This window comes from Carassius carassius, chromosome 32 (assembly GCF_963082965.1).
Source record: "Carassius carassius chromosome 32, fCarCar2.1, whole genome shotgun sequence".
Lineage (NCBI taxonomy): Eukaryota > Metazoa > Chordata > Actinopteri > Cypriniformes > Cyprinidae > Carassius > Carassius carassius.
Window position 1 is genome coordinate 12,300,471 of NC_081786.1, and position 17,134 is coordinate 12,317,604.

Consider the following 17,134-nt stretch of genomic DNA (forward strand, 5'->3'; position numbering starts at 1 on the left):
TCTGACTTGAAACTGCCTCTGTGTTGTCAACCAGCTTCTATATGATTCTGTGGGATTGATTCCCAAACCAAACCCCCCTCCGCCCGATTGCATCCATAATATCCAACAATATCATGATCATGCCCTTCAGCACTGTCCTCTGATCACAACTTTAATTTATGTTGTCATTACTCTGTCACAGTCATTTCTCATGTTTGAATTCCGTGTCCTGTGTGTGTGATTTTTCAGATGAGGTTACTGTTTTTTTTTTTTTTTTACACCCTCTGCAGTCATGACCCGGTTCTCGGTCTTGAGAACAGAAAATGTGAACCTCTCCCAGTACAACATGAATCTTAAAACACAGTCCCAGAGGCGTATATGTTAAATTATACGGTGGTTGCGGTGAGCAGCAACCAAAATTTTTCATCCAAACAATATATCAGCGACTGTTGTACAGTTTAAATGAAATAAATACTGTTTTGTTCTCATCTCTTGTTTGGATTCACACTTTTTAATATTAATATTTAATATTTCACGCTCTTAATATCAGAACATTAAGTCAAAATGGATATCGGCGCTATGCATATCAGCCACAGCAAACAACAAAAATCTGTGCTGACAGAATATATTTAGTAGCTTCTAAAGTTAGATACTAAAAAAACATAAATCACCCCTTCTCCATACTTGATTTTTAAAGTAGTGTTTATTTAACAGAAAAATATTTGCAGATTATTTTAAAATATATTTTGCTACTAGAACTACTTGCCTAAATGTCGAAATCATGTATAAAATACAAACTAAAACTGCACAATGTACTGGGAATGTTTTCTGAACATTTCTGTTAACCCTAAAACACAACCCAATGCAGTGCAAAAAACACCCGGGGGAAAAATACATGTTGGAAAACTACTGCTTATTGTGCTCTATTTGTAACAGATTTATTTTTAGTGTATTATCATCAGCATTATCAGATAACTTTTCAAATAGTTAAAACTGGTCAACTGAACTATATTGCAATAGAAAGATAACTTTCTCTCTCTCTATGATTGACTCTAAACAATTTCGTCAGATAGAAATTGCTGTTTGTAAGTGCCAATTCTGTAGAGTCGTTTTCTAAATGTGTAACCAAAGGTTGTGTAAATGTATTGATTATAAATAAAAGGTCTAAATGGGTCAATAATAGTGTTTAATAGGTACAACTTTGCTGTAGTGTTGAGCTGAAAGCAGAACTGCTGCTCTCCTCTAGGTGGCGTCCAAGCGTCTCTTATGAGTTTGTCCAGCAGGTGGCGTCGCTGTGTTCAGCTCATCACACGTGTCAGATGTGTTTAACGCCCGCAGTTCGCCAAACTGCAACAAACGAGACAATCACGGCGTTCCGACCTCACTGTAGACAACTGCGAGTTCTCGGACTGTAAGTATACTCTAAATAATCTTACGGTTGCGTGTTCGACGAATACATTTAGTACAAATATATAGATTGTTTTACTTTCCGTAAGTTTTTTTTAAGCGTACAGTCAAAAACGTTAGGTTTGTGAACAGAGTAACAGACAGTTTAAAATAAAACATCGTTATAAAATCTGCTTCTAAATATATTTATTCCGTTTGACATCATTCCTAAAAAAGTGGATTTTTATTATTATTATTATTTATTTATTTATTTTTACCAGAACAACTTGCCTGAATGTGGAAACTTTAACACAGGGGTGTTTTTATGTTCGATTCTATATCGTACCTAATTACTGACCTCTTTGATCTAGACCTAAATATTGTTTGTTCATAGCTACTTATATCATTTGAAAAATTGAATGTATTTAGTAAAATAATATGTAATTGAATGTGTGTATCACTAGCGATTTTAAAACACTTTGTACGTAATGTTTGTAAATATATTAATAAGGCACTGCATGTTGTAAGATAGAATAAAAAAAATGTATACATTTTATAACAGTGGTCCCTTCTCCATCTTTCTAAAGCAAGGGATAAAGATTAATAAAACTTTGAAGCATCACAGAAGTGTGTAGTTGAAGTTTGTATAATAGAAACCACCCAAATGATTTGTTATGCAACGTTAAGTTTCTTTTGTCTCTCTCTTTCTCTCTGCTCCCCTCCCTATCAGGTGAGAGGTGTTCAGGTGAGATAACCTGAGCGTTCACGGGTGCCATGAATTGGGCTTTTCTTCAGGGTCTCCTGAGTGGGGTCAACAAGTACTCCACCGCATTCGGCCGGGTCTGGCTGTCCATAGTCTTCCTGTTCAGGGTCATGGTCTTCGTCGTAGCTGCGGAGAAGGTATGGGGTGACGAGCAGAAAGACTTTACATGTAACACTGCTCAGCCTGGCTGCCATAACGTTTGCTACGACCACTTCTTCCCGGTGTCCCACATACGTCTGTGGGCTCTGCAGCTCATCTTCGTCACCTGTCCGTCGTTCCTCGTGGTGCTGCATGTGGCCTATCGTGAGGAACGTGAACGGAAACATCGTATCAAATACGGTGAGGGCTGTCAGCGGTTGTACGCCAACACTGGGAAGAAGCGTGGCGGTCTTTGGTGGACGTATGTCCTCTCGCTGGTTTTTAAAATGGGAGTGGATGCGACCTTTGTGTATCTCCTGTATCACATCTATGAGGGCTATGACTTCCCCACCCTGGTGAAGTGTTCTGAGAGTCCCTGCCCTAATGTGGTGGATTGCTTCATCTCGCGGCCCACAGAGAAGCGTATCTTCACCATCTTCATGGTGGTGACAAGTGTGGTGTGCATCCTGCTCTCCCTCTGCGAAACCCTCTACCTGGTGGGCAAACGCTGCTTTGAATGTATTCACAGGATGCAGGGCTCACGGCAGGTAAACAAGGCAAGGTCCATCGCTAACATGAGGAGCTCAAATACTCATTTAGATTCAAACAGCAAGAAACTTGCAAGCACCGGCCAGCCAGCGCCAGCATACAGTACGGTCATCTCATCCTAAAAAACATGAACTTGGAAAATGCTTCCACTCAGAGTGGGACTCGGAGAGATGGAAAATGTTCCTCATGTTCATTCACCACGATGTGAACTCAAACATGACCAACTCAGTAGACGGTTGGCAGTAGAGGAAGGAGCTTGTATGCTTACCCTATATCCACTGGATCTTTTTGCTGGAAAGTCGTGGCCTGATAAACAACATTGTATATTTGAAAAGTTTATAGGGGTCAGAATGCCAACATCCAGGATGATGCAGTCTTTAGTTTGACTAAACCAAGTCTCCTCAGGGTTTTGGGTGTGGTGTGGTTTCTTTTAGGGCAGTGGTTTTCAAACTGGTACTGCAAGCACCTCCAGCACTACATTTTATGTGTCTCCATTTTCTATCACACATGATTCAACTCATCAGCTCATTTGTAGAGACTGGCAAGACCTGAAATGGGGAAGTCGTGGCCTAGTGGTTAGAGAGTTTGGCTCCCAACCCTAAGGTTGTGGGTTTGAGTCTCTGACTGGCAATAACACGACTTAGGTGCCCTTGAGCTAGGCACTGGACCCCCAACTGCTGCCCAGTGTGTGTGCGTGCACTTTGGATGGGTTAAATGCAGAGCATGAATTCTTATAATGGGCCATACTTGGCTGTATTATTGACTGTATTATTCACTTTAAATGGGTGTGTCAGATATAGGGAGACATACAAAATGTGTGGTGATTGGGCAGGACCGGTTTGAAAACCACTGTGTTAGGCCAAGATCCAGAACACCAACACCAACGGACACTTTAAACTAAACAAATACAAAACAGATTGTATAAGCACAGGTAATTACAATAATTACTTATAATTACATAGTAGTGCACAAGCAAAACGTGATCACTCTTTGCTTCACATTTTCATACTTAATTTTTTCAGAAGAAACCAAAGATAGTATAATTAATTGATGGAAGAATCTGTTATCTATAGAAGCCTGTTCAGGGTAAATACACTGAGCAATTGTGACCTTATAACTCACAATGTGACTTACTAAAACTGACTTACTTTGTGAACTAAAAAATTGTTCACCCAAAAATAAAAATTCTGGCATCATTTACTCATCCTCAAGTCGTTCCAAACCTGTAAACTTTCTTTTCATATTTTGAATAATGTTTCAACAGCTTTTGTCCGCACAGTGAAAGTCATTGGGGGGCAAAACAACACTGAACACTGATGACTTTCACAGTATACGTGGACTTTCACAGGTTTGCACTGATGTTAGAGTGAGCAAATGATGAACGAATTTTTCTTCGGTAAACTATCCATTTGATTTTCAAAATTGTGACTCACAATGTGACTTCATATGGTGCAGTGTGACACATCTTGTAGCTGCAACCTTGCAATGGGACTATATTTCATATAGCTTTATTTCTTGTTGAATTAAACTTTATCTGACAATCAATTTTTATTATTTCGCTGAAGTGGAAACAGGCTTCCATAGCTGGAAATAAATTATGCTTTTAAAATGATATCTTTCCTTTGGATGTGAGAACAACATGCAAAGATACATCACACAAAGAGTCTATATTTCTTCTCCATATATTTAAGTTAATGCTGTTAAAATCAACACATTTTTACAAACAGACTCCCCAAATCCACCTAGATAGTGAACCCTAATTTATACTTCAATTTGAGTGTAAATTGAAATTTGTTTGTTTACAAATTTGTACAAAACAGATTGTACTGTATTTAATTTTTTTTATTACTACATTTTTGCTGAGTTACTGTTTTGTATATTAGCTGATGTGTGTGTGTGTGTTTGTGTGCTAATGTGTACTTAAACTTTGGTGCTCCAATCTAATGTCTTCCAAGAATTTGCAGTATTTAAAACATCAAGAACTTATTGATAAATGCTCAACACTGCCAGATGATCAAATTCAAATAAGGCAATTTTGCCTGTGTGTGTGTATGAGAGTTTTACATTCACTGATAAACATATCCAGAAAAGTAAACATCTTCCGAGGATAGAAATCCTCTGTTTGTATGCTAACCTTTCAGCATTCTTTCCTAATTACTGTGTTTAGAGTTGTTTACATTTTGAGATACATTAAAATCTGCTTTTTATTTTCGTACAAGCTGCTGCTCATTTCAATCAGTGATGTCTCTTAAAATCAGGATGCAGATGAAAATTTTTACTTTTGAAACCATTTGTTCTGCATGTTATTGTAGAACAAGAAAATGACAAGAATGAAAATAGCAAAGATAAACATGATGTGCTTCGTCAGCATGACATTTTATTTGGATTCACACCAAGTTTGAAAAATGCAAGATAAAATGAGAAAACAAAGGTTCTTATTGAATTTTTGAATGCTTTTCAGTTAAATAAAAATCAACATACACCTACGTATGTGTGTGTATATATATATATATATATATATATATATATATATATACATACACTCTTAATTCATGACAATGGTTATGTTGGGGCATTAGAACAATCCTGTCTATAAATTTTCAGCTTCCTGTTGCACTGTGGAATAATAAACCACTTTTCTTAAACTAACCCTTGGGCTGCTTTGCAACTGGATTGTATTTCAGGTTCTTGTCTGGATTGTATTTCTGTTGCACTATTAAGTCTTCACTCTTTTCAGTAAACAAAAGCGCCCCAAGACAACAAAAACATCCCTCCCTGTTTCGTGATCAATGGTTTTGCCTGTCTCTCTGTATTGTGATATCTCCATAACCTCTGTGCAGTAAAAGGCAGGGTAGATGCAGTTAATTCGTGTTGAAGCAGGTTTTGTGAGTCACATCTACATTCCTAAGGCATGGAAACCGATCTGACGAGTTCTTTTCCTTTTCTAACACAACCAACATTCCACTCCCTCTTCATTGTTTTTGTACTTCCTCTCTGTCACTTTTCATCATCGTTAACGTTGCTTTAATCCATAAATGTCAACATCTACATTTCCTAATCATATGTACTGTATATGCACTTTGTTTAAAAATCTATTTCTATTTAAAAATCTATTCCCCACATAAACAAGTGTAAACCAGTAAAAAAAAAAAAAGAACTTTACAAAAGACCTGCCCGATCTGGTTCAGTGTTTCTTCCACAATGTTTCATAATGTTTCCTCCTGCTGAAAAAACAAGTTCAGACAGAACACATTGCCTGAATAATTTAAAGCAGGCATGAGTTCCTGTAAGACTTTAAAAACACACTGAGGGGAAGACTGGCGATCCTCATGACCACATTATAGAGAGAAAATTATAAAACCACAGCTCTTTTAATGCCTGATTCAGAGAATGAATCATCCTGCAGAGGTTTTGCTAGTGAGTCATAGGGCTTCACACGTGTGACCGACAAAAATTTCTCAAGCTTTGATGAGATAGAACCACAGAGACTTTTCCTCTGGAAAACTTTACTTCTGGGATACTTGGAATCAAACCGAATGTCTTCAGAATTACCAGCACAAATCATTAACCATTAGATTCCCATAACTAAAACTGATGCACATAATCAAGCTGACATAGATTCATATCCACACCAAAGAGCTTATAACAAGGATTTCCTGCATCCCAGAACTAATTCCCGAGTTACTGGGAACACATTAACTTTAATTACACAAAATAATTAGTACCGGATTCTTGGCACAACACTAAAGGCTAAAGCATAGAGACCCACAACAAGTTTCTAAGCAACAAAAAAAATTCTAAAGCTGTTGTTCAGGACAAGGTGTGGTCTTTTACGTGACTATGGAGCGCAGACTTTCATGGACAAGTCTGAACATGGAGAAGCCGCCTGCAGACGTTGGCAACACCACAGACCACTAACACACAGTGTATACTTGACAGAGCTGTCCAAACAAAGGAGTCTTATTTATTGTACAACAAGATGGAAAATGTTACTAGGCTCCACAGGCAAGGGTTTACTATTTTGTTGCAAAGACAATGCAGTACAATAATATTAACATTATACTAAAAACTTTTATGGAGTCACATTACAATAATTTTAGAGCCAACACTGTAACTTTATAAACCAAACAGCCCTCTGTTACCTACACTGGGCATTTAAGACAATACACAGAAAAGCATGATCATTTTGAGAGAGCATTTTACAAACAAATATGTATTTAGTTAGCTGGCTTTCTTAAAGTTCGAGGTTATAAAGCTGTCCTCTAGTCTGGAGACTGAACTCCACCCTCACTGAGGCGTGTTACCAAACCAGATCCACAGAGAAGCTAAACTTCAGAGAAACTAATTACGGAAAAGAGATTAACATCGCTCATTTACAAGAGAAAAGATACATCCAAAGTAAGTAATAAACATTGTTTTATACAATTTTAGAAGCGATTCACATTCGCGCTATAGAAATGTTTACATGAGAACATCCTTGTTTCCGTTCACTTTGACCTGTCATTTCTACTCGATCGAATCGATTTTTCTGATTAGTAATTAAAGGCAAATTGATTTAACTTTTTTTAAAGTATATCCTAAGGTAGCAAACTTGCGGGTTGTTTTTAAATGTGAAATCTATATTTAGTTGCGATTTTGTGAGCTGTTTAATATGGTACATTATTACAAATATGCCCGCGTTTACAAAAGAAATCGAAATATTTGATAATTACAGTGCTGGAGAACAACTTAACTGCCACTGGCAATTAAAAACGACAACCGCCGATGAACAAAGAAATTGAGACAAAGTAGCGAGAAAGAGTAGCACTGGTTGACTTGTAGTTTACACAAAACAGTAGGACTCAGACGTAGATACTACTACTAAATAATAATAATATGGAGGATGAGTATTAAAGGTAAAGCTCTAAAACTGATATAAAAATTATAGAGCAATTATTATTATTATTATTATTGCCTTTTCTGATGATGGAGATGATGAATAGCGTGATGGCCTATCTTACAATTAGCAATTTATGATTTGAGCATACACCATTCTAAAGCATTTAAAGGGATAGTTCACACACAACTAAATAAAAATTGTCATCCTTCACACACCTTCATGTCCATGATTATTATAAAAGTGATCCATATGACTATATACTTCAAGTCTTCTGAATTCAGGCGATAGCATTCTGATACTAACAGAAAGAAAATTAAGTAATTATTAACTTGAATCCTCACCTAAAGTGATCTGCTAATTGCTGTGATTCGAATTCAGGAAGAATCAGTTCAGTTAATGAAAAAAATCATTCCTCTTTCCCAAAATCACCATAATCCATTCATATGGATAAGATTTGTTTTTAAAATATCACATTTTCAGTATGTTGGAATAACATGAGGGTGAGGAAATGGTTGAACTATCCCACCGTGTTGCTTTTAAATACAAGAAGTTGTTTGGGAAACAAGAAGTTGAGTTCCATCATTGTGATTTTTTTTTCTGCTTCAGTTTTTTTCCATCTTCAGGTTGCTGTATTCTTCATCAGACATATTCAGTGTTAAAGAGGATCAGAGGACACCAAGTGTGACTTGGCCTTGCTCTGAGCCATGGACTGGAAGACTTTTCAAGCCCTGCTCAGTGGGGTGAATAAATACTCCACTGCATTTGGCCGGATCTGGCTCTCAGTGGTTTTTGTGTTCAGGGTGATGGTTTACGTTGTAGCGGCTGAGAGAGTTTGGGGCGATGAGCAGAAAGACTTTGACTGCAACACCAAGCAGCCGGGCTGCGCAAACGTCTGCTATGACTACTTCTTCCCCATTTCCCACATCCGACTGTGGGCCCTGCAGCTCATCTTCGTCACCTGTCCATCGCTGATGGTGGTCATGCATGTGAAGTACCGGGATGAACGCGAACGCAAGTTCCGTGAGAAGCACGGCGAAAAAGCCAAGCTCTACGACAACACAGGGAAGAAACACGGTGGACTGTGGTGGACGTACCTGATTAGTCTTTTTGTCAAGGCCGGCATCGAGATCACCTTCCTGTACATCCTCCATCACATTTATGACAGTTTCTACCTGCCACGGCTGGTGAAATGTGAGGTCCAGCCATGTCCCAACGTTGTGGACTGTTACATTGGACGACCCACAGAGAAAAGAGTCTTCACCTACTTCATGGTTGGAGCTTCAGCTCTTTGCATAGTGCTCAGTGTCTGTGAGATCATCTACCTGATCTCCAAACGTGTCATTCGATGTGCCAACAAGTGTAAGAGGCACCAAAGAAGCAGCACACCGCTTAATGGACGATACCAAGACGAGGACAGCAACTGCACCATTCCCTTGCATGAATTGGGCAGAAAATCCGAGTTCAAATCTGAGTCTAAACCAGACTTTAAGCCTGAGTATAAACCTGGGACTAAATCACAGTTTAAATCTGAGCTCAAGCCAACATTTAAGCCAGCCTATAGATCGAGTGGTGACATGATAGCTTCTGCTCCAAACCTCTCAGTTCCCATGTACAAGATGCAGTCTGATATCATTTGAAGAATGTTTCCACGTTTCATTCTCCATCAAGTATTCACAGAGTGATCGGGGGACATAAAACAAGCTTTGAATATCTGAACAGTCTCAAAGTAGTTCATCGTCCATCAAGACATATAAAACTGCCAATCTAGTGGGTGTTTGTTATTTGGCAGATGGTTTGTGACATTCTGTATGTCAGATTTCAGAAACTTTTTCCTGGGAAACAGTAGGGATTAAGTGTCTTGATTAGTGGAGCAGTGGAGATCAATCAGGATTGTGATATCACTGGAACCTGGGTTCAAACCTGGAGTCTTTTGATTAAGAGCCTAGTTCCTTAAGGCTTCAACTCCAGCTCAAAGTACCAGCCATGATCCTAAGAATTAATGGGGACTGAATGCATTGCTCTCTCATACATTTCTTAAAAAGAACAAAGGTGAAAACCCATGAAAAAGCTAAAGAGTAATCAAGTACCCAAGAATGCATTCATGGAGAACACACCTTGCATACAAAACCCACTTCAAGCTTCACAAGCACACTAAAAGATAGGAGGAAGAGTGGAGTTTATTGTATGTTAGAAGACGTCATAAATGCCTCATGGGTGTCATTGTTTACGCTGTCTCATTTCTCAATGTCCTGGTATTTGTTACAAAGATCAGAACACATTTTATAAGTTGAAGCTGTTTCAACTTTGAGTTTCATAGAGATCATAGTGGATGTTTATATGCAAACACACCCGAACTCTATCTGAATTTAAATTCTTATGCTGGAAAAATGAGAGGTATATAGAATATAACAGTGTCCATAAGAGCAATCAGGGTAATTTTGTTTTCCATTATTTGTGGTAACTTTACTGTAGACTGTGGACTAACCTCATCTGATCTACACTTGGCAACCATTTGCACTAGTCTGACTTTAGCTGAGATTTGTCATTATACTGCACACCCTGCCTTTGTATCAAAATTAATCTACACACTGACAAATTACCTTGTGAATTTCTTTCATGATTTTCATAAAATTGTCAGAATGGAGTTCTTTTTTTGTATGTCATATACTATTTGACTTTTTTTTAACAAGCTTTTAAAGTTTATTCATTCTGATACTGTACAAAATTAAACATTTTGTCACATTTTTAAAGATTAGTGTGATGTGAAAAAGCAATAGCTTAAATTATGAACAGATTTAAATCAAAGAGGAAACAGATTTAAGGAAGTGGATAAACAAATTAACTTTGAGAACGTGGAACATGATGACAATTTTCACTGATCCATTTCATATCTTTGCAAAACCATTCAAATGTTTGGGGTCACTGAGATTTTTAATACTTTCATTCAGGAAGGATGCATTAAATTGATTGAAGTAAATACTTTCATATGATACAAAATACTGTGAGAAACATTTTACATGGTATGCAACAACACTGAACAGTTGAATTGTTGTCAACAGTGATGAGAAATGTTTTTTGAGCACCAAATCAGCATATCAGAATGATTTCGGAAGGATCATGTGACTGTTGGCCTGTATGAGCACAAGAGATGTCTTTCACAGACATTAAACAATCCTACTGACCCCAAACTTTTGAATGACACAGTGGGATTCTTTGTCCATGCGTCCATTTAGTTAGTTTTGACTGATTTAAAACAGTTTACCTGCTATTACAGTTAGCATCTGACATTTTTTTTTTTTTTAAATAAAATACTACTAAATACTATTTCTTCCCTAAATACAAATATATACATTCATAGACAGGATGTCACTTCCTGATCAATGTACAAAAACTATTATTCACTTCTGAATAACTCTTCTCTTTTTTGTCTTATTCATGCAGACATTTGTAAAACATGTTTTTGAGGCTGTATGATGTCAAACAAAATGCGTAAATGTGTAGACTTGTTGATCAGCCTTCAACTGCTAACAGAAGTGCTTTATGTAACTAAAATGGTTACTTTCCTTTTGGCAAAAAGGATGCAGTTTTATGTTTGTTACTTTTATGAAAAGTTCAGTTGTCAGCCTAACCTCTAAAAGAGAAGTGTGGCACATTGCATAAGGATCCATAAATTCACATTTCTCCAGATCTTGTCTTTAATCATTCAAATTAATAATCCTCTATTAAACATCATACACACTAAAGATAAAGAGTGAAGCAAAAAAAAAAAAAAAAAAAACAATATTGTGAGTTAACAATACAAATAGAAATGATAAGTTGTTGCACACATGACAAGACATGCCTCTACAATAAATTTAAGGTAATTTAAATTTTGTATACAATAAAGCAAACTTGCAGAGTAAGGGATTTTCCTTAGCATGGAAAAAACATGTATTATTCATGTTTTTTCCTGGAACGAAAAAATTAATCAGTAGTCCTAATGGTACAATGGTCTTTTCATTATAATGGGTTTGTTATGATTACCAGCATAATGCTTTTGTCTGATAATGACAGATATTTCTGTCTTCAAAATGAGTCACAAGACACAAGTATGAGGATGTCATATTTAAAACCATTTGTGATATCTGATTCTGAGAGACAATGACGCTAATCAAGATTAGTAATCTGATGCAATGTAACCAGCAAAACATTTTCATTCTAGTTTCTTAATACTCTGCGAAGTCAAATTAAGTCCATTCTGGCATTTATTGCCTTTAGGCATCAAACGATCTTGCTTCAGCACTATGTAAAATATTTAATTAATTCATTAGAAATATAAATATATAAAGATTGCCTGTCACCAGAAATCAAGACACAAGAGAACAGTTTGGGTCTGTGGCTGTGAATATTGTTTGATATGAGCTCACAAGCACCCTTTTCACCACTAGACTCAGTCATCCATTCACAGTAGAGTATGGATGTGCTGATCCCCAATGTCCAGCTTCACTGTTTAGAAATACTTGAAAAATGTTAGAAATGAAGAGATTTCACTGTGTACGAAAGGGTAATGTAGTGTGAGCTCCAAAAGAGTAATGTCATCATACCAGAGACTATAATCTCTATAAAGAGAAAGAAGAGTTCAGAGCTTGCAGGAGGCCTGAGCTACTTTTGAATTTGTCCTTCTGTTGAGTGAATGACAGATGTATGAGCCAGCGTCCAACAGTTTGGGCAGATCCACTCCCTGAAACAAAGAAACTATAGCTTAAATGCATAACTCTTGTTATTTTACATGATTATTTAGTTTTATACGCTGAGGCCCAGTAATGTATTTGTGACATTTATATGACATTTATTTTATGACCACTTTCCATTCCTTCTCTGACCCCACATGTTTCTCGAGCACCAAATCAGCATATCAGAATGATTTCTGAAGAATCATATGACGCTGAAGACTGGAGTAATGGCTGCTGAAAATTCAGCTTTGGCATCACAGAAACTACATTTTTAATTTTATTACATTTACATTTTCAAATCTATTAAAATACAAACCTGATTGCAAAAAAGTTGGGACCCATAAAAACAGAATGCAATGATGTGGAAGTTACAAATTTCAATATTTTATTCAGAATACAACAGATAACATATCCCGTAATTCCTCAAATAAAAACCAGTTTCAAATAAACGCTGGGCCTCAGTGGCCGGGGGCGTGGTCGGCACGGACAAATAAAGGCAGGTCTTAAATAAAGGCCGGGGGAAAATTTTGTGCAGCAGAGCCAGATAACGAACGTACACGCCCACTGCCGGAGCGTTTTTTGTTCTCGAGTCAAGAACCGGTTGCATCGGTTTTCGGATCACCAGTACACGGAACCGAGAACCGTTTCTGTCGGACGCGTCCGAGCTGATGATACTGCGCATGCGTGATTCAGCGTGAAGCAGACTGACACAGAGCGCGTCTGACCCGAACTGATTCTTTTGGTGATTGATTCTGAACTGATTCTGTGCTAATGTTATGATCTCTGTCCACTGGAACGCTATCGCTTTTAATTTAAAACGGGTTATTTAAAACCATTACTTATCAAACAGATGGAACTAGAAATAAAGGCCTGCCTCTAATAAAAGCCTGTGACCTTCTGCAGTTCAGGTAAATAAAGGCCCCGGCCTTTATTTGAGGAATTACGGTATCAAATGTTTAAAATGAGAAAATGGATAATTTTAAGGGAAAAATAAGTTGATTTTTTTTGAGATGGCATCAACACATCTCAAAAAAGTTGGGACAAGGCCATGTTTACCACTGTGTGGCATCCCCTCTTCTTTTTATAACAGTCTGCAAACGTCCGGGGACTTAGGAGACAAGTTGCTCAAGTTTAAGAATAGGAATGTTGTCCCATTCTTTTCTAACACAGGCTTCTATTTGCTCAACTGTCTTAGGTCTTCTTTGTTGCATCTTCCTCTTTATGATGCGCCAAATGTTTTCTATGGGTGAAAGATCTGGACTGCAGGCTGGCTATTTCAGTACCCAGATTCTTCTTCTACGCAGCCATGATGTTGTAATCGATGCAGTATGTGGTCTGGCATTGTCATGTTGGAAAATGCAAGGTCTTAGGAGCATCTGTTGTTCTGCCCATGCCACACGCACTCATGCAACCCCATACCATCAGAGATGCAGGCTTCTGAACTGAGCGCTGATGACAACTTGGGTTATCCTTGTCCTCTTTAGTCCGGATGACATGGTGTCCCAGTTTTCCAAAAAGAACTTCAAATTTTGATTCGTCTGACCACAGAACAGTTTCCCACTTTGCCACACACTCCAATTTAAATGAGCCTTGGCCCAGAGAAAATGCCTGCATGTTTAGATATGGCTTCTTTTTTGACCTTTAGCCAGCAACGGCGAATGGCATGGTGGATTGTGTTCACCGACAATGTTTTCTGAAAGTATTCCTGAGCCCATGTTTTGATTTCCATTACAGTAGCATTCCTGTATGTGATGCAGTGCCATCTAAGGGCCCGAAGATCACGGGCATCCAGTATGGTTTTCCAGCCTTGACCCTTACGCACAGAGTTTGTTCCAGATTCTCTGAATCTTTGGATGATATTATGCACTGTAGATGATGATAACTTCAAACTCTTTCTCTGCAATTTTTCTCTGGGAAACTCCTTTCTGATATAGCTCCACTATTTTTCACTGCGGCATTGGGGGAATTGGTGATCCTCTGCCCATCTTGACTTCTGAGAGACACTGCCACTCTGAAAGGCTCTTTTTATTCCCAATCATGTTGACATTTAACGTTGCAAAAAAAAGTTGCAAATAGGTCCTCCAGCTGTTCCTTATATGTACTGCACATTTAACTTTTCCTCTTATTGCTACCTGTCCCAACTTTTTTGGAATGTGTAGTTCTCATGAAATCCAAAATGAGCCAATATTTGGCATTAAATTTCATAATGTCTCACTTTCAACACTTTATATGTTATCTATATTCTATTGTGAATAAAATATAAGTTTATGAGATTTGTAAATTATTCCATTCCTTTTTTACTCACAATTTGTACAGTGTCCCAAATATTTTGGAATCGGGTTTGTAGAAAACAGTTATTTTATATTGTACTATTTCATAATATCACTATTACTACATAATATTATTAATATTACTACCAGTCTTGGGTAGATTCAGAAACTACTGCCTTGAAAACAGCAGAGATTCAGTGTCTTGCTTCGTGGACCAGAATTTTTATTCTGATTAATGCAGCCTTAGTGAGCAAAAGGATTTTTAAATTTACCAATCGCAAAATTTTAATAATAGCATAGTTTATAGAAAGCCTGTGAATTTATGAGAAGTTAAACCATAATCCAGCAAAATCGGTCATGATTTATGAGTGACGTTCCCCATTAAAGGAAGCTGTTTAAGTTCAGACTGGTGAGATTATGCATGTACAGATCAGAATTTTCTGAAAGAATCCAGACTGCCGATAAATTTGACTGTGAGATTAAGATTTAAATGTGACACAGACACAGTCCTGTACTTACAGTATGGATTCCCAGTCCGTGCAGCATATAGACCACATCTTCAGTTGCAACATTCCCAGAAGCCCCTTGGGCATAAGGGCAGCCTCCCAGCCCTGCAACGGATGAGTCCACAACACTTACCCCATTCTAGAAAAGAACACATGAAAAAAAGGCGTGTTGTATTTAAAAACCAGTTGCTCATTTTAAGAATAAGAAAAATGAAGAGGCGAGAATGGATAGTATGCACACAAGGCATGTGTCACTAAAGTCTCGACAAACAGTAAACCAATATGAATATAGTAAAAATATAAATCAATACAGGCAGGCAGAGAGGTTTGAGGCATTTATTCCACACACTTCCATACCTGTAATGCTACAAGTATGTTAGCGAGTGCTTGTCCATAAGTGTCATGACAGTGAACCGCTAAAGCCTCCACAGGAACCTCTTTCTTCACAGCATTCAACATCTCCGTCATGCCACCCGGAGTGCCCACTCCAATAGTATCACCAAGTGAAATCTCATAGCAGCCCATGGAATACAGTCGCTTTGCAACCTCTGCCACTTTGTTCGGCGATACCTTCCCTTCATATGGACAACCCAGCACACATGACACATAACTGGGAATAACAGAGAAAGAGAAGACATTTTTCTCAAATAAGAGCACTGGGCTATGGAAAAATAACAGAGACACTGAAATGTGTCATCAGCAGGTGTCTTACCCTCTCACAGGAACCCCCTCTTGATTGGCTGCTCTCATCACCTCCTCAAAGCGCAGAAGACTCTCATCCACTGAACAGTTGATGTTCTTCTTACTGAAGAGCTCTGATGCAGCACCAAATATTGCCACCTCTTTTGCACCAGCCTTCATCTGAGATTATATGTATATATCTCTTACTAATGCCAACATTTTGAATGGTAGGATATAAATAAACATATTTAATATAGCACTAGCACTTTAACAGTCTGTGTTGTATTTCACTCACAGCAGCCTGGAAGCCCTTCAGATTAGGGGTCAGAACGGGGTAGTTCACGCCAGCTTTCTTGTGGAGACCACGCATCACTTCCTCTTGATCGGACATCTGCCAATCAAATGCAGCCAATCTCTCATAATTTGCTCTCTTTATAGTGATTTATTTTATGTTGTGAGAATTTGTTTCTGAAATTTTCGCAGGCTCTGATGGCGTAGGCTGCTTCTCACCTGAGGGACCCATTTAGGTGAGACAAAACTTGTGGCCTCAATGACAGGGAGTCCGGCCTCGGAGAGCATATCGATCAGACGGATCTTCACCTCCGTTGGAACGACGGTCTGATGGATGCAGAGTTTGATTAACAGAAATGATACGGATCTTGTATTTTACTTTACATGCTTTCCAGAACTTTCCCATCATCATTTGTGACACTTTTCAATTACTTTTACTATTACTATTTTACTACCAGGACAAACCTTCTGAAATAACCATTCACTATGTGTCTGACAGTTGGCAAACGTAAAAAAGAAGTGTTTAATCACACAGCACAGCGCTGTCTGCTGGTGTTGATGCAGGTTCATTCAGAATCACAGAAAACGCTTAACCTTCTCATTCTGAAGTCCATCTCGGGGTCCGACCTCAACGATCTTAACCCTCTCTGGTAATGAGCTTGACTGTGTGGCAGACACACTGACCTGTCAGATCACACACACGCACGCACGCAATTTAATTAATTTAGGTACACACAAACCACGTAACATCGTCACATTCAGAGCAGTACGCGCGTGAACTTACGGATCTGAGTATTGCGGCAGCAGCGGAACACAGAGCGGGTCTGTAAACCCGAGCAGAAGCGAAAGATCCTGGACCAACTCTCATCATGAGCGCCGCCATCTTCACACGCCCCCATTCGCCCTGACGTCATTAGCTCATATTTGGATTTAGATCTCGCGATAATACGGGAGAGATTTCTGTCATCGTGGCTCATGGG

At 38.3% G+C, this 17,134-nt stretch overlaps 3 protein-coding genes across 5 annotated transcripts; 2 read left to right on the forward strand and 1 right to left on the reverse strand.

Moving 5' to 3' along the window:
• Positions 1–1,299: 1,299 nt before the first annotated feature.
• On the forward strand, positions 1,300–3,480 carry gjb10 (gap junction protein beta 10). Its single transcript, XM_059520345.1, has 2 exons — positions 1,300–1,390; positions 2,096–3,480. The coding sequence occupies exon 2, from the start codon at positions 2,140–2,142 to the stop codon at positions 2,935–2,937; it is 798 nt and encodes a 265-aa protein (XP_059376328.1). The 5' UTR covers positions 1,300–1,390; positions 2,096–2,139; the 3' UTR covers positions 2,938–3,480.
• Positions 3,481–7,023: 3,543 nt separating this feature from the next.
• gjb3 (gap junction protein beta 3) lies at positions 7,024–10,418 on the forward strand. Of its 2 annotated transcripts, none has more exons than XM_059520349.1 (2): positions 7,024–7,213; positions 8,318–10,418. In XM_059520349.1, exon 2 carries the CDS (start codon positions 8,399–8,401, stop codon positions 9,329–9,331), a length of 933 nt encoding a protein of 310 aa, XP_059376332.1. In that variant the 5' UTR covers positions 7,024–7,213; positions 8,318–8,398; the 3' UTR covers positions 9,332–10,418. The 2 variants fall into 2 exon arrangements, with proteins under 2 accessions (XP_059376332.1, XP_059376331.1); XM_059520348.1 differs by having other exon boundaries at positions 7,029–7,213; positions 8,301–10,418.
• A 1,552-nt stretch (positions 10,419–11,970) lies between these two features.
• On the reverse strand, positions 11,971–17,057 carry hmgcl (3-hydroxy-3-methylglutaryl-CoA lyase). Of its 2 annotated transcripts, none has more exons than XM_059520347.1 (8): positions 16,939–17,057; positions 16,749–16,817; positions 16,374–16,481; positions 16,159–16,254; positions 15,895–16,043; positions 15,540–15,792; positions 15,196–15,321; positions 11,971–12,414 (listed from the first exon to the last, which is right to left on the reverse strand). In XM_059520347.1, exons 1-8 carry the CDS (start codon positions 17,035–17,037, stop codon positions 12,313–12,315), a joined length of 1,002 nt encoding a protein of 333 aa, XP_059376330.1. In that variant the 5' UTR covers positions 17,038–17,057; the 3' UTR covers positions 11,971–12,312. The 2 variants fall into 2 exon arrangements, with proteins under 2 accessions (XP_059376330.1, XP_059376329.1); XM_059520346.1 differs by having other exon boundaries at positions 16,749–16,838.
• Between the last annotated feature and the right edge of the window lie 77 nt (positions 17,058–17,134).